An 18168-nucleotide genomic window follows, 5' to 3' on the forward strand; every position below is an offset into this window, starting at 1 on the left:
AAGAGAGAAAGAGAGAGAAAGAAAGAAAGAAAGAAAGAAAGAAAGAAGAAAGAAAGAAAGAAAGAAAGAAAGAAAGAAAGAAAGAAAGAAAGAAAGAAAGAAAGAAAGAAAGAAAGAAAGGGAAAGAAAGAAAGAAAGAAAGAAAGAAAGAAAGAAAGAAAGAAAGAAAGAAAGAAAGAAAGAAAGAAAGAAAGAAAGAAAAGAAAAAGAAAAAAAAAAGTAGGTAGTGGGCCGGATTTGGCATACTAACTATGGTTTGCTGACTCCTAATTTAGACAAAAGAAAACAAAACAAATAACATATGATATGACTACTAAAACCATGCCTCTGGAAAATTACAATGGCAGAAGTGATTTCTGCTTTGTTTTACAAATGTGTACAAAAATCTCTTAGGGTGAAGAAACCTAAAATTTCCTGAAGCCCTTAAAAAGTTCAGCTTCCCTGCCAAAAATGACCAGATGCATTCAAAGAAAAGAGATTAGGGAATGTACGCAGATAGAAGGGTTCACAGTTTGCATACATTTGGCAGTTATTAAAAAAAAAAAAAAAAAAAGATAAAAAACTTCTCTCAAATCCCCAGAACTCAAATTCAAAGCAGATACCTTGGCAGGGTTTGCTGCATGCTTGCCATGGCCCATGACTGTTCCAGTAAAACTGCTGAGGTTTATCTTCAATTGGAATATTGAAAGAATAGCGTACGTCAGGGTTGTATAACTTTCCCACCGACAAAACCTAGAATGTGTGGACAAAACAGAAAGGTCATGTGTGGGCTTGGTGATGCCGAGCAGAAGAAAAGGGTGGTGGGTTTACAGTCAAGTTTTTACCTGAAGCAAAAGTTCTTGCTCAATGCGATCTGTTGCATTTATTCTTTCTACGACAGTCTCGGATCCGCTGTACTCTAATACAGTATTCCCAATGCGGATTTCCCTTTTGGCCATTGTGACAACGAAGTTTCCATTTAGCAAGAATTCACCTTTACTGCTTGATAAAGCTGTAGGTGAGGAAAGACAATAATACACTGATCTTCTGTCAATGACTAGCTGTTTGAACTATGAAGTAACATCTGGATAGGTAGAGAGTCGCTGTGCACAGAATGGGGACTTTTGAGCCAGACAGGCATGGCTTCAAATTCCAGGTTTGCCACTTGCCAGCTGTGTGGCCTTGGGAATCATTTTCCATCCATCTCCATTTCTTTATCTCTAAAGTGGAGATAAAAACACCTACCCACTTGTGGTACCTGTGAAAAATAAAATGTAAGCTAGGTGTCCTAATAAACCTGGAACTTGTTGTACAAGTCCCAGAGTCACAGAATTATAGATGGAAGCAAAAGTGTTGATATGATTTAAAAATATGTATTAGTGAACTGAAAACTTACAAAATTGGTTCCTACACAAATCTGAATATACTAGAATTAGTCAAGCCAGGTGTATCTTTGTTAAGTCTTCTTTGACAGATGTTGGAATCTGAAAATCCATGGTTAATATGATGCTCAAAGGTCTCCTTTACAGTGTGGCTTACTGTGGTTGCCAGCCTCAAATATGTCCCCAATGATCCTTGCTGCGTGGTATTCACACTGTGTGTCATTCCCTCCCACATTCAATAGGAATGACTGCAATCACTAGGATAATGCAGAAGCAACAGAGCATGACTTCTGAGGCAAGACCAAAGGAACTGGGCTCTGTCTTGCACTTCCTTAGACCTCTGGTTCTGGAAGAAGCCAGCTGCCATATTGTGAGGATACCGAAGAAGCCCACAGAGAGGCCTGCAAGCAGCAAGGAAGTGCTGGTTCCTTCTGCCAACAGCCTCTGAGTGAGTCATCTTGGAAGCAGATTCTTAAGCCCTAGCTGAGTCTTCAGATAATACCACATTCTTAACTGCCATCTTGACTGCAACCTCACGAGAGACTTCATACCAGAAACACCCAGATATGCTGTTCCCTAATTCTTTACAAGAGACACTGAGAGATAGTATATATTTGATGTTCTAAGCCACTATGTCCTGGAATAATTTGTCACACAGTAAAAGATTAACACAACTATACCGACTATTATTTCTACACCTGCAACTGCTTCCCACTGTCAGCATAGATTACGTCCATACTTCCCATCTCCTTTCTCACCTTGATTTTTCTCCATGGCACTTTGTTTATATTCTCTTCCCAAACAAGAATGTAAGACCCATGATGGCAAGAATGGTGGGATCATTTTATTCACTACTATATCCCAGCCTCTGAAAAAGCACATGGCAGGTGCTCAGTAAATAGTTCCTTTGGGGAAGAATGAATAAATCTACTCCAGATCTCGCAAAAGATGAAAAAAAATCAGTGATGCTTAAAAAGTGATATTGGAAAACTGCTTGAATTGAATGTCAAAATGTTGGACAAATGAGAACCTGGCAGAGTTCAAAACAGTAAAACTTGTAGAAGCAGAGAGTAGAGTGGTAAATGCTCAGGAGCAAGAGGGACGGGGAATGGGGAGATGTTGGTCAAAGACACAAAGGTTTAGTTATGCAAGATGAATGCATTCTGGAGATCTAGTGTGCAGCAATGTGAATATAGTTAACCAACCATACATACTTGAAATTTGCTTATAGGGCAGATCATAAGTGTTGAAAGAAACAAAGAGAGTGTGAGAGAGAAAGAAAGGAAAGGAAAGAGGAAGGAGGAAAGGAAAGAAAAAAGAAACAAAAGGAAATGGTAACTATATAGATGATAGATACATTAATCAGACTCATTTTGGTGATTATTTCACAATGTATAGGAGTATAAAATCATTAAGTTGAACACCTTAAATAAATGCAATTTTTATTTGTCAAGTATCCCTCACTGAAGCTGAAAAACGAAACAAGAAAGAACATTGACAAGGAAGATGAGACAACAGCTGCTTCAGAAGAAATTATTTATGAAAATGTCAAGAGAGATTACTGGGAAAGTTAATAAATCTCTAGAAAACTTTTCTAAAATTGACTCCCTTTCAGGTTTTACTGTTAAATTTAGACTTTCAGTCAAGAATATACTACTGTGCTATTATGTGGCTTGATATGAAAGAGTATGCAAAAATATTTGTCAATTGCTTTATTCTTTCCAAAATCTTGGCATGATTGAAATGAAGATGTAATTTTGTTGATGGTGAAATAAAAATAAATTTATTTTCATAATTTTGGATTAATTTCCCAAGATAAAATCTCAATCATATCTTTTCCCTCTAGTATTTAATACAAATTTTTGATGGTACTGCTTTTTTCTGCCCTGGTACCACTGCTCCTTGAATAATAAGTCCTCCTGAGTATTGGGCTTGACATGAACCAGGTATTTGACAAATCAGAGCTATTACAAATTTGGGCTCTGAACAAATACTACAGAAAGGTCCTCTTACCTTGTGTAATTTGTGCATGAGTAGCAAATTTTAGTAGTGAGGATGCCCTTGAAAGGTACAGGCTATGTATTTAGGTGAATAAATGGAACAAGGAAATTTAACTCATGGATGGCAAATAATTTTCCTCCCCTGTGCCAGTGTCAGTCGGTTGGTACCAGCTGCCTGACAAACCATGCTGAACATGATTCACTGGCAGCATCATGTCTTAGCACCATATTGATGATATCCATCTTGGTTGTGGAATGAGGTGTGACAAAGATGTCTTAGGCATTAGCCAAATCCTAACTCATCTTTCATTGATGCAGGTCATCATCAGTGTAGGTGACACATTATCTTTCACCACTCAGGAGAGAAGCAAAGTGTACATAAAGAGGTTCCAAGGATTTGGGTTAAGTAGATATTATACCCTTATGTGGAGATTAAAGAGGGCTGAGATGAAGCTCTGAATATTTGTGGTTCAGCAGCAGTAGGATCCTTATTTTCTTAGACATGGGAACCTCACAGAGTTCATGCAATTGGACACTTTACTGGCGCAGGGCTACTGGTTCCAGGATTAGGAATTAACTGCATTGAATTCTGCTCCTAATCCAGCACTTCATTTACCAGAATTCTCACTCACGTAAGCAAATTTAGCCCCAAGAGAAGAATAAGGTGCCTTTATTTGAAATGACTGGGAAGAATGTGGTGACACAGGGAAAAGTCAAGATTAGCTTTTCAAAGGATAAAATACCCTCTAACTTCCCGGGTCAAAATCCTTTGATGATCACCACTACCTACAGAAGACAGTTAAACCTCCTGAGCATAACCTCCCTGTAACTTTACAAATCTTATCCACCTATCTTTCCAGTCTCACCATTCACTCCCACCAATAAACATAAATTTCAAGTCCTGTATATTTCCAGGTAAGCCATATATCATTCTACATGGAGGCAGTAAAGTGAAGAGTTTAAATGTGTAGCATCTGAAGTCAGGCCAATAAGGATTCCAGTTATTCCCATTTTCTATTTGTATCACCTTAAATAAATTACCTAACCTCTCTAAGCCTCAGTTTTTTCCTGAGTTATAGGATTTTTATATGGATTAAATAATAATCCATATAAGCTTTAGTTTTTGGAAGATCAAAATACCGTTTTATGTACTGTCTCCTTACCACACCTCTCTAAGGTAGTGTCTATTATAGGTGCCTAATTTATGGGTGAGAGAAGCATGACTTAGAAATAGTTAACCCAAGGCCCCGTGGCTCCCAATCATGGAAATCTGTCTCCAGAGCCTATAAACTACTAAAATTTTCCATGAAAGGAGCTAACAAACGTTTGTGAAATGACTAATGAGTTCATGCACTTGTTCTCTTGTATACAAATAGAAACTAAGTATGTTTGTGTTGTAGATTTTCTTTCATGCAAATTGTTCATTTTGTTACACTGCATGAGCCCTTGAGCAAAGCAGCCATCTAAAAATCCACTTGCTCGAATAATAGACATTGGAGACTACCAAAGGTGGGAGGGTAACAGGAGGATAACAGTTGAAAAATTACCTATTGGGTACAATGTTTATTATTTGTGTGATGGATATATAAAAAGCCCAGACTTCACCAGTACCCAATATACGCCTGTAAGAAACCTATACTCCTACCCTTTAAATATATAAAATAATAAAATAAAAATAAAAATTTACTTTTACAGGCCCAAGAAAGATCCCAACCCATAGTAGGTGCTCAAGCAATGATGCTGAAAGAATAAGTGATTGATGGAATCTGACACTCATGACAAGGAGGATAGAGTGCTTCCAGCCAAATGACTTTTTCTCAGTCAGTGTAAACCTCTGACAACCTCGTCTTGCCTGCAGCTCCCGCAGTGTGAGACCCCCCAGCCATGCAAGAGGCAGGAGTTTCAACGGGTCACTGATTGAAGCTGGTTGTTTCCGAGGCACCTCGGGCATCCTGAGGCTGCTCCCTAATGCGGGTCACTCACATGGTGATGGTGTGATATGCTGTCAACAAAATCACCCAATTCTTTCAGATGAAGTTGCATGCTAGCTACCCAACTGACGTCTTGCTAAAAAGGGGGAAATAAAATGTCACATGCAGGTTCTGTAAATCAAGTGATAATCCAGTGTGGTCATATGCAAAGAGTGATGGTCTACTCTGGGTTAATTTGGGGGGTCTTTTCCAATGTCTCCAAGCTTTGCTTTCATGCTTTGATGACTCAGGGTATTTCACCCTTCAGTGCATATTCGTTATTCTAGTAGATGCGAGGAGGGAGAAAAAAAGAGCACAAATGATACAAGATTCCTCTTAAGATCTGTCCTGATAAGCAGTTTGGCCCCAGACATCCTTAAAATCATCAGATGAAAAAAAAATCATATTTTATCTTGCACGGCATCGATTCCCGTCTTCTCATTGCCGCAATTGATCAAGAGCTAAGTGTGCCGGAGACAAATAAGTATCATAGAAATGGCCACTTTTTCTTCTAAAGAGATACGAACATGGTTGGTGGCCCTGGGTACAACTTGGCTTTAGCTCAACAGGAGGAAGGGGTCCCTGTGAAAGGATGACCTTTGACAGGGAGGCTTTCTGCTTTGGTACTTTGTGAAACAAATAGTTTCCTGAAAACAAGAGCCTAATGCCCAAGCTCCCACTAATGCGATTAGGGGAGCTAATTTCCTGGGTTGGTTTCCCTCCCATTGCACCCATCAGAGCTGGGTTGCTACAAAAGGCCCTCTCTCCTGGAAATCGCTCCCTCCCTCCCAGAATACACAGAAAAGTATGGCTTGGCTGACATTGAAAAAAATATAAGGGATAAAGATGAAGATTGCTAAGCAATGGAACAGCTGCAACTGTACTCAACACGAGACTCAGTGTGGGTTATAAAATCTTCTCAGTGCATTTGCTTCATCTTCCCTCAAGCCAAGAGTAAACATTTACACATGCCAGACTTGATGACAACATCAAATTCTTCCTAACTTGTTGAGTAACCACCGTGAGGTTCAAAGGCTCTGAGGTCTCGACTTTCACACTCGGTGGACTGTGACGTGCAATGTAGGCTTGCACACTTTTCATTTGCTTCTAGAGAGACTTTTTTTATGCCAACAGGTGACTTTCCCATTCTATTCCATTAAACAGCCATAACTGACTCAGACTGCCTGTCCCAGATGACAAATCTTCTTTAATTTTGTTTGCATTCTTTACAAGGAGATTAAGAAACCTCCAGAGAATAATAAAAGGTTATCATGAGGTCCTCCCTGAATTCAGGCGCTTGATGTGCACTGATTAAGTTGAACTGAATTGAGGCCACTACTTGAAGGGAGATTATTTTTCCAAGAAAGGGAAGAATAGAAGAGAATGCTTCTCTCTTTCGAAGAGAAGAATGGAGCAACTCAACATGGCCTTCAGGTCTCAGGAAATTAATTTATAAAGTAGGCTGCATGAGTAAGATTTAATAAGGAAGTAGTAAGGACACAGCAGCCACATGCTTAAATTTATAACCAAATGTATGAAGAAAAACGCTTGCCCTATTCTGCAGCTGTGCAAGGAGAAATGAAGTATTTCCCCCTGCCAAATATTTTGAGAACAGTCCCCCGAGAACTTTATTAATTGTTTTTTTAAAGTTGCCACTCATTTGGATATTTAGGGTAGCAAAAAGATGATGTAGTTATGGAGTAATTAATTCCAAGTGTAGGGCTTTATGGCCATTGAAAGAAGAGATGAATGTACATTTCCAAGGTAACCCCATTCTCCATTAAGCGCACAGTAGGTATTCAGTAAAAACAGCAGGGACAATGGCTGTTCAACAATTCGGCAATCATTTGCTTTGTGTGTATCATGTGTGGGCTTCATATTAGTAGCTGAAGATGTAAAGACCCTGCTTTACTTTAAAACATTAGTGGTCATAAGGATAATTATATGACTTGTCTTGTCATCTCAGTTGATGACAACTCCATCCATCCCACTGCTTAGGTTTTGACCTTGGAGTTTTGAGATTCCTATGTACCTTTAACTCCTTTCTTTCTCTCACATGCTACATTCAATCCATCAACAAATCATAATGGTTCCAACTTCAAAAGATATCCAGAATCTAACCACATATTGTCACTTTCACTGCTCCCACTGGGGCCAAGCCACCAGCATCTCTCTCTTGGATCACTGCAATGATTTCCTAATCAATGTCATTGCTTCTGTCCTGTACACACTTCCTCTATCATCTCTTCTCAATGTACCAGCCAGAGTGCTCCTTTGAAAACATAAATGCAATAAGATGTCATTCCTCAGCCCAAAACCTCCAGTGGCTTCCCATGTCTCTCAGGGTCCAAGCCAAAGTTCTTATAATGGATATATGGTCCTATACAATCTAGTCCTGTTTAACCTTACCTAGGAGTGTCTTCTGTGCTCACTTGGCGACAGCTGCACCGCCTGCCTCTGTTTTTCCCTACTTCAAGGATTTTGCAATGGCTTTTCCCTTTGCCTGGAATGCTCTTCCCCTAAATAGCCGGTTATCTTGCTCTATGATTCAAACATTTCAGCTCAACTGTCCACATCTCACCCTTGGTATCCCGGTTGCCCTTAGGCTGCTCTGATTTCTGGCAGCACTTATCAGCTAAAGCAGTATGGAGTTTGCTTATCTATCAGGTTATTGTTTATTGCCTTTTGTTTATTGTCCCACTAAAAAGTGATATCCAAGAAGACACAATACTTTTTTGATCTGTTCTGTTCATTGTGCCTAGAACAGTGTCTGGCACATATTAAATAAGTAAGTGAGTGACTGAATGGTGATAGCAGCAAATGCCTTAATGGAGTCAGGTGTAAATATCGTACTTGATTAGCATGCTTAGCTAAAGGCTCACTGTCTATCTATGCAGCTTCATGGAGACATTTCAAAAGAGAGATAAAGGCTTTAATTTAGTTCAACAAATACTCATTTACTGGTTCAATATGTCCATATGCTTAGATTAAGGGCCTCTACACAGGTCGAATTCAGATAGATAAATAGAGTTCCTGCCTGGATATTACAAGAAAGAAAGTACATTCATTTCTTTTGAAGATTGACTGCCCAGCAAGACTGCTCTAATGTATTCTAGATCTGAGTGTAAGGCATGCTGCTCTTCACAGCTGGGAAGAGTTTTGTGTCAGGTGACCAGTTAAATCCCTTTCAGCTATGACTCTCCTCTCCAAGTCCTCTTTCTTTTAAATGGCAGTTAGGCAAATTTCACAATCACTTATAGCAATTTACAGAAAAATAAATTAAAGTGAGACTGGGCCAGTCATGGTGACTCATGTCTGTAATCTCAGCATTTTGGGAGGCCAAGGCAGGAAGAATGCTCTAGGCCAGGAGTCCAAGCCCAGCCTGGGTAACATAGTGAGACGTCATCTCTATAAATAAGAAATAAAAATAAAAAACAACTAGCTGTGCATAGTGGTGAGTGCATATAGTCCCAGCTACTCAGGCTGAGGTGGGAGGATCTCTTGAGCCTAGAAGGTTGAAGCTTCAGTGAGCTGTCATCACATCACTGCACTCCAGCCTGGGTGACGGAGTGAGATCCTGGCTCAAAAATACAGGGAAGAGAACAACATACAATGGGGCTTGTGGGATGCAGGATGTGCGGGGAAGGGAGAGCATTAAGAAAAATAGCTAATCCATGTGGGCTTAATATCTAGATGATGGGTTGACAGGTACAGCAAATCACCATGGCACATGTTTACCTATGTAACACAACTGCACATCTTGCACATGTACCCCAGAACTTAAAATTAAGAAATAAATAAATAATAAGATGGGACTAGGCTGAGAAAACTGTTGAAAATCAACACAGGGTCATTAGTATGTTGTGGTTTAAATATAGGGAATAGATACGAATTAATCATGCGCCTAGGTTCAGTGAGAGAAGGATAAAAAAATCTGCATAGTATTGCCATTCTAGTAATAATTTGAGAAAAATACGTGTCACCATAGAACCTTTTGCAATGAGCAGGCACATACTGAATAAGTCTACCAGTGGCCTGCTACTGGTTACAGCTGATAACATAAAAATTAAGTCAAGTAATGACTCTAATAAAACATTTGCAAGTCAGTTCCCCACAGGGCAGCTTTTTAAGAAGACTCAATGAGAACAAGGATTTTATGCTAAACTTAGAGGATAAATACTTTCAAATTTTGACTTGGGGCCTTTCTATTTTTTAAGATCCAGTGTAAATCCCTTGATATCAAATAGTGCAGCTACATTACTTCAATCAGTACTCTGAGGGCACATGTATGAGGGAGAAATACAATGATGAATTTTGAGATTCACTTATTTTATGAAAATCCATGCCATCTGAAAGCCCCCCCTCTACATGCAGAGCAGGAAGGAAGTAGTATCTGACCACTGCTTCATAGAACCAGAACTTGCAAGCGGTGGGGTATCCCATCTCACCTAAATAGTTGTCATCGTCTTTTTCCCCTGAGAAACTGTGCTGCCGCACATCAATATTGGTAGCACCAGCTGGAATTCGGACCACAGTATTGTAACCTGAAAAGAATTTAGCAGAAATTCAGTACTTCACGGAATGGTTCACTTTTTCCAAGTATGGAATAAAAAATGGACAAAAAAAGAATAGAGTATAATTCTCATATAATTCTATTAGGTACCTTCTAGTTGATGGATAATCCACCATAACAAGACTGATTTTTATGCTTGACATTAATATTTTTACGTATTACATGTGGTTAACAATTTTCAAACTTGGACCATATTCCTTCTCATGGTTCTTAGGAGCAGGTTCTTACCATAATGTACTGTATTAAATGTTCCTGCCACTGTCTTGCATGAAGAATTATCGCCACCACAAACTCCACATTTATCTCTCCGGGCTTTTGAGTTTAAAACATGATCGCATCCAGCTTGCTTTTAAAAAGAAAAGATTTGAAATAAATGTAAGTATTATAGAAATTATAAAATGGCAAATAATGTGTTTCTTTTAATCGTGTGCACTGAAAATGACAAGAAAGTCAAGTCCCTTTAAACTTGCAAAGGTTGAGAACTGAAATTGATTACTGCCTAGCTATTTAAAATATGGTCCTTGGACCAGTAGCAGCGGGTATCTTTGATGCGATCAGGAATGCAGAATTTCAGGACCCATCCAGATCTACTGGATCAGAGTTGACATTTTAATAGGATTCCACAGGTGCTTCATCTACAGATAAATGTGTGAAAAGCATTAGTCTGTAAGTAAGCACAGTAGTTAAAAAAAAAAAATTGCTTAGGAATTAAATAAAAAGGGCATAGGTGAGGACTGTATCTAATTAAAGAGCTCATCCCCCATCTTAAGGGAGCTGCTGCTGTCCACTCTAGACTATTGCTACCACGGGAAAATGGGAGCCCTGTGTTGATATTTTTTCCCAATTTTCCAAGAGAAGCTGGGAAATTTAATTTTATGCAAAATTTCATATGTTTAAATACTGGCTACAAATGCCAGCCAAAGTATGACATGGGCCTCCAGTGTGAGGCCTGAAGCTCCATCAAGTGGCCTCCTGAATTTTCCCCATATTAACACAATGCAGTCGTGTACACTGAACTCTTGAAATACACATTGATGATGATGAGAACATCAGGAGATCAGAGTCCACACTCTTGCCCATTTTGTTCATTTGTGTGAACTAATCTTTGAGGAAAAACTCAACATGTTGCTGTGAAATGGACAGACAAGGAAATCTGCAGTATAAGCTGTCAGTCAGGAAGTGGGTGATGCCACTGGGAGCTTTTTCAATCAAATCCTTCCAACCAGGAACTCCAATTTGCCTTTGGACCACAGGTTAGAGGAAAAAAAAAAAAATGGCATTATCTCAGAGCCCCACTGGGTTAGGAATAATTTTTGACTAACAAGAACAGTGAAATGGTATCTGGCCCCGAGAAATCACTGCTCTGATGCTTTGCTGTTTGCCAGAAGTTTCTCAATTTCCCTTTCAAGAATAATTAATTAATAGGCATGTCTCAGGTAGAAATGATCATGATTAAAAATGCAAAAAGGAACTTGAGCGAGGCCAGTTCTTCTTCCTAACATATTTCTGGAACTCAGCTATTCAATCTAGAAAATTTGCTGTCAGGAAGCATTTGCTTAAGCATTGAGGTTATAGCAAAGGAGTACGTGTGTAAATTGTTATAATAAATTCTTAAGAAGAAGTTTTGTGCAAGACCGCCACAGAGACTGAAAATGTCAAAAAAAATCCAGGGCAATGGTTCCCAAATTTTGGCCCAACATGCATCAGAAAAAAGTGATATTGATGCTGTTGCTGATCCTGGGGCCATACTTTGAGAACCACTGCCCTGGCAATAGTGCACAGGTATTAGCAGTTGGTATTCAATCTAGGAAGCCACAAATCACAGCTTGGCAGTGGGAAAACACAATGAAAAAAACACCATCTGGGACTTACCCGGCAAAGGCCCTGGACACAGATATCATTTGTGTCCTGGCCACAAGGCGTTCCGTCTATCACTCTGTCTCGGAGCTGATAGTAGGCTGTGTTCCCTGCCACTCTGCAGAACAACTTGCACCGGTCCTTCATCAGAACTACAGAGAGAAACAAACAACTTGACTTTTGTGCCTGGCCTCGGTGCTGGTCTGCCAACAGCAAACACATACACCAGACATACTTACTTCCACTGTACTTAGGGACCCAGCGCACATTGGGAAGCAGGCCATTGATGTTAAAATGCTTCCCGTCAAAGTGAGCACACTGTTCATCTCGGAAGTCTCGCTTCTGCTTTAGACATGGCTCCGTGTTGCAGGACTTAAATTTCATTCTACGTCCTACACAGTATTTTCCACCATTTTTTGGCCTGAAGAAGATGGAAGAGCACACACCCTGTATTATCATGTATTCCTCCAAACATCAATCCCTCATTTGTGACTTCCTGTCTTCTAGAGAAGTAAATCTGTGGTGGCAAATGACAAAGGAATGGGCAAGAGCTTTGAATCCTGGTTTTGCATCCTGTCTTCAATGCCATGATGTATATAACCTTGGGTAAGTCACTCGACCTCCACAAGCCTCCTTTATATTTGCAAAATGGGATGTAGCTATCTTGTAGGCTGTTGTAAGGATAAATGTTGGAATATACAGCTTAAAGTCTGAGATACAAAGCCTGAATCTGAATCTATGAGGCCACTTTTTGTTCATTTTCTTCTCAACATTCGCAGTGCTTCAATGCTAAAAACATAGAAGGTGAAAAGTACCCATGATAGTTTGGAATATTCCCTATCTTCCTTTTGTACCTTGATATACTCACAGGAGACCATCATAAACTTGTTCCCTCACACCTCCATTCATTCTGTCTCTGTACACCCTCTCCTGACAACCACTGTTTTTGTTTGCTTTGTTTGTCAAATAAAATGAAATAAAAAGAATGTGTTCATACTTTAACTTAGAGAGAAGCAGGAAAGAGCATACTGGTTTCATTAGTTTTTGTGGACGAGCGTATGGCATATGCCTTGCAAAGCATTGCAGTGCAAATTTAATCTCGGCATGCAACCCCGTACATGTATATTCCAGATGTGATCCAGAGAGTAAATTATACAACACATCTACCAGCAGTCAGCAGCATGCCAAATTCTTCATGGAAATGGGAAGATCACAGAATCATAGGAAGTTGGGGCTTACCAACCCAGGACTGAAACAGCTTGGATTTCACAATTGCCCTAGAACACCCCCGAAACTGAGAGGATATTCTTCACCTTTTTTTCTTTAGAATGAATCTTTCAGAGTAATCCAGAGTGTATGGGTTTTTGGTTGGTTTGTGTCAAACAGGAGTTTTGGGCAATGAGAAATATATCCCCGCTCATGAAATATAGAATGAGAGGCAGAGGAGCTCCAGAGTTGGATTGTGGTTCCAATCTGGCCCTGTCCTCACTGTATGGCCCTAGACTAAGTTCTCGATCTTCTGGAGCTTCAATTTTCCCCTTCTCTAAAATGAGTGCACATGGTAGACGCCAGAAAATGTTAGGTACTATGATACTACATGTCAGCACTGCCCAATCTAATCAGATCCGGTTCTGCAGTTGGCCTGAGCACCCACTCAGAGTACTGAGCCAGGACTCAGTGCTCCTGCAGGGTGCTAAGTCCCATAAAGGCCCACCTAGAGAAGCTTGTCCTGATACTGTTATAAATGTACTCATCTGATCAAAGATTTGTAACATAAAGTAAGAGCGCGAGCTTTGCAGTTACAAGCTAGGGGTGACTTTGTGTAAACTGTCTTGCCTCCCTGGGCTCTATCTTCACACATAAAAGAGATGATGCTGTGTCCCTAAAAGGCTTGTTGTGACTCTGAGGAACTTAGCCAGAAGTCTGATCAACATTCACCATTATTTATCATAAGGAAGGCTGTATCTAGAGATGCAAAATGGCACATAACACAATCATGTCTACATCTGTCTGTTTCTGCATTAAGCACAATTAACTCCATATACTGTATTTCTGCACTATCCATTCAACCTGGCAAAGCTCCTTCACATCTTGTCCAAGGCTAGGGAAGATGAGGTGCTTTTATACCAAATGACAGAACGTTTAGAGAAGTACTTTGCCCAAAGGTCACACAGCTAATAAAAGAGCAGAGTCAGGACTGGAATCCTAGTCTCCCAGGCTCTTGCTCTGTGAGCATCTGCTACATTATCCATGTGCTGTGGTTCAGTCTTTCTTTTCTTTTTAGGTGCCATTTAGAGATGCAGACTGGGTTTCCTGGATCCAAGCCCTTTTCTCAGCATCAAGGCACCCCAGTCTCATGCATAAAATATCACAGATTACCCATGAATAATAGATCAGGACTGTCTACCTGCTCAGGTGAAATTTGTTTTAAATGTGCTACAAGGAAGACCCCCTTCAATTTTTTCCTCCAGTTGAAATTATCTTTATGGAATCTTTTTAGATGTCCCAGCTGACTATGATGGATCAATCATTTATTTATTGCCTGAAAGTAACTCATATTTCTTTCCCTTTGAACACAAACTTTTTAAAATTGATTTTTTTTTTTTTTTTGGTTTTCTTATATAACAAGTCTTAGCTGATTCTTGAAATTTATCAAATGCAGTAGTTCTTTGGACTGCAAATAGTTATTACTTATAGGTGGCTTCCCTTCAGATGGTAACAGCTTCTACCTTTGCTTGCTTTGACCACTATAACATGACAAATAATATTGTGGGATTTATTTTTATAAAAAACATTTTTTATAAACACACAAAAAGTGCTATATGTGAGAGGCAATATTGCTGATGGTTAGAAACATGGACTCTGGAAACAAAGGGTTTGAATCTCAGCCATGTCTCTTAATGATGTAATCTTAGATGAGTTGCTTAATCTTGCCAAGCCTCTGTTTGCTTATCTGTAAAAGGGAGATGATACTAATATCTACTTCATAGAGCTATCATGAGGCTTAACTAGGTTAATACATTCAAAGCACTTGAACAAAGTGTGGCTCACAGTAAGTACTTAATAAAAGTTTAGCTGTTACAAGATTGGCAAGCTACCATCCTGTGGGCCAAATCCAGCCTGCCAGTTATTTTTGCATGCTTGTGAGCTAAGAATAAGTTTTACATTTTAAAGTAATTGAATTAAAAAGAAAAAAAAAAACAGAAGAAGATTTTGGGATACATGTGAACTATGGGAAATTCAAATTTCAGTGTCCATAAATAAAGTTTTATCAGAAAATAGCCATACCCACATTGTCTATGCATGTTTCTCCCTGTATAAGTAACGTTAAGTAATTGTGATGGCGACCACATAAATCGCAAAGCCTATTTACTATCTGGCCCTGATGGCAAAAGTTTGCTGATCCCTGGACTATTTCTGTGTCACTGTGCTACATTCCAAATTCTGTCACTGACTTTGCTGAGAGGGGAGGCCAACACAGCTCTCTCTGATTAGAAGATCAAGACCTGGCCTCTCTTTCAGGCTGTCTCCCTTGAGACAGGCCTCTTTCCATATCAAAATTTGGTCTGGAACTTGATTTGCTTTTATGTAAAGGCAGGTTACAATTTCTTCCTTAATTATTAATATGACTTTAACAAATGTAAATTGCCCTTCTCAACTATATAGTGTTTCCTCTATCCTAGACAATGTGATTGCTGCCTGATTTACATGGACTATGTAATAGAGAAAGTTTTAGCCAATCAAACTCATCTTTTAGCATGAAAAAAAACATTTTATAATTTAATTATTTAGCTGAATAAGAGTATTTTTTCCTAGGTAGGCAAATATTGAAAATAATAGGAAATGCAGCTTTAAAAAAAATAGTAACCACATTTCCCAACTATTAAGATCCTTTTAAAATATTGGAAGGGTTTAAGGAAATTGCCAGATTAATTACTATTTTGCATAGCCAAATTGGATCTCTCTTTCAAGCGCATATTGCACAGCCATGCCTGTTAATACATGGAAAGGAAATTCAAGATGATGCATGGCCAAAGTTACAAAGACATTTTTGCAGAGTTTATCACAGGTACAGTCTATCCTCAAGGAAAGCTACACTTTGGTCTACAAATGGGTTTGAACAGAAATCTTAACTTCTACACTTACGTACAGTGATTTAGGGTAGGTGGGTTTAGGGCTGGCACAAGACATTTCTAAAGATACAACAGACAGCCCCAGAAGGTAGTGTGATTCCTGTGCTTAGAGGCTTTTAAGAAGGGGCCCGATAGCCAATTATGGAGAATGCAGAAAGGCTATTCAAGGATTAGATGAGATGGGGCGGGAGCTGGGCTAGTCCACCTTTAATGATCCTTCCAAATGGGGCAGGCTATGAAACTGGATTCTTTTATTTATTCATTAGTTAATGGCTCTTCCACAGTAACCAATTCTCAACATTTCGAAACAAATTCATCTAAACTGAGTACCTCAAAAAAAGCCTTGGTGCAATTCCTTACATCTAAATGAGAAATTCTTTATTTTTTTTTGCAAGAAATAGACATACGTTTTGAATATGTTTTTAAAGTAACATTTCATAAGAGGTTGCTACGGAGAGAGCCTAATGGGGAAATATCTAAGTAGTTCACAGTCTTTTTCTTTTCTCAAATCTTTGAGTTTATTATTTTAAAATTTTAATCTGTCTCCTAATTTAAAAGCAATACAAGCATTAGTAAAAGAAAATGCTGTGCCTTTCCTAAGGAACTGATATGATTTTGTTTTTGATGAACTGTAACAATTCTACGTACCATTTTGTTTTAGCCACCAAGAAGCCCAGAGCCAAATTTTGGGCACAAAACAACTATAGGGCCCAAAGTCCTGAAAATATACCTTCTAGTTCCAAAACTCAGGCTGGTACTCTTATGCTTTGGTGGTTCTGATTTTAAATTTTACACTATTACACATTTCTTATAGGCCAAGTGACCATATAATTAATTGCCCAATCAAGAACCTTCTGAGAGTGAAAATGGAAGCTATTAATAACTTCTTCAGGGCAACAGATAGAAAGTGGGACTGTCCTTGCAAACCAGAACTATGATCATTTTATCTGTAGAGCTCAGATAAAAATTGAGATTAAAGCACTTCAAGGCAAAATATGAGGGCCCCACCTGTAGCACCATATATACCAGTTGAGACCAAAAAAATCTCGTGACCAAAATTAGAAAGCATATGGTCTCTACAGCATGCACATGGACTAGAGCATAATCTCGTTTACGTAACAAGGCCACTTCTCTTTTTTGTTTTATGCTTTTGGGGGAAAAATAACTCCTAAGAATATACTATAAAGTCTCTGGATGCTAAATAAATACATTCTTGAATCAGATGAATATTGTGAAAAAGAAAAAAAATCTGGTGTCCTTCATAGAGACATACCTTGTACCTTGGATTCTAAAAACAGCTCTCCATTATATTGTAAGGGCTCGTCGAACTGACAAAAGGCATATTCCTGGTGAGGGGGGCAACTGTTCCCCTCAAACTCCTTGAGAAACGAGACAGCCACCACTTCTACGTTCTACATAATGAACCATCTGCTCTGTGAATTTCTCTGAACAAGCTTTTAAACTGAGATTTGGATCTGATTTTCCCTTTTCTATGCTCCTTTCTCTTTTCAAATTGACTCCCCAAGAGCCATTGTAACCTCTGTATTCAGAGGCAGTCTCCTTCCTCAATTAACAGGGACATCCTAAAGTGCAAATAACTTGGAGGAGTTTTAATGAAATGATGTCAGTGCTAACACTCAACTAGGTGGATTGTTTTTCTTAAAAAAAAAAAAAAAAAAAAAAACACCTCCCATAGCAAACAGCAGGGACAAGGACCTCTAATTGAGGTCTTTAATGATCGGTTCTTAACTTCTGAATGTGAGGATCTTTGTTGCACTTTGAAGCTCAAGATCCTTTTCTGCTGAGATCTTTACACTGGGCGATTTTCTTTGTGTAGCCCATTCCAATTATGGAGTGATTTATCACCACTTTTCACATTACTTCTAGAATTGCTCTAAGACTTAAAAAAGTAATAATTTTTAAAAAGGCCAAATGCTTCTTTTGAATGGAATATTCTTGAATCAAAAATGTTTAAAATGCTTATAAAGTGGTGACTGTTTGCAGATCCATACCCTCATGATAGCATTTATTAAAAACTAATAACTTTGCTCAATGTAGCCACCAAGTCATTTTTAATTTGTAAAGAATTAATTAGTTGTTATGATACAAAGTTTTATTTTAAAGCTTCAACAATACAAGCAGCAAGGATATACAGCTAAGTTTAAAAAGCAGTATGAGCCTTCTTTTATATTATATGATACTTATTTCATATAATACGTATTTACATCCACAATCTTTTCTAAAAGACTGAAATGACATACATCAAATTATTTT

General features: G+C 38.8%; 1 protein-coding gene across 5 annotated transcripts in view; it reads right to left on the minus strand.

Moving 5' to 3' along the window:
- Nucleotides 1-18168, minus strand: part of ADAMTS9 (ADAM metallopeptidase with thrombospondin type 1 motif 9) — a 166872-nt gene that overhangs the window by 99465 nt on the left and 49239 nt on the right. For all 5 annotated transcript variants that reach the window (XM_032290404.1, XM_032290402.1, XM_032290403.1 and 2 more), the window contains 6 exons: nt 12001-12182; nt 11777-11913; nt 10133-10250; nt 9780-9875; nt 825-991; nt 603-732 (listed from right to left, as the gene is read on the minus strand). In XM_032290404.1, coding sequence (XP_032146295.1) covers nt 603-732; nt 825-991; nt 9780-9875; nt 10133-10250; nt 11777-11913; nt 12001-12182 — 830 coding nt within the window. The remainder of the gene's footprint in view (nt 1-602; nt 733-824; nt 992-9779; nt 9876-10132; nt 10251-11776; nt 11914-12000; nt 12183-18168) is intronic.

The sequence above is a fragment of the Sapajus apella genome, unplaced genomic scaffold (genome assembly GCF_009761245.1).
Source record: "Sapajus apella isolate SASKATOON/1434 unplaced genomic scaffold, GSC_monkey_1.0 scaffold23, whole genome shotgun sequence".
Classification (NCBI taxonomy): domain Eukaryota; kingdom Metazoa; phylum Chordata; class Mammalia; order Primates; family Cebidae; genus Sapajus; species Sapajus apella.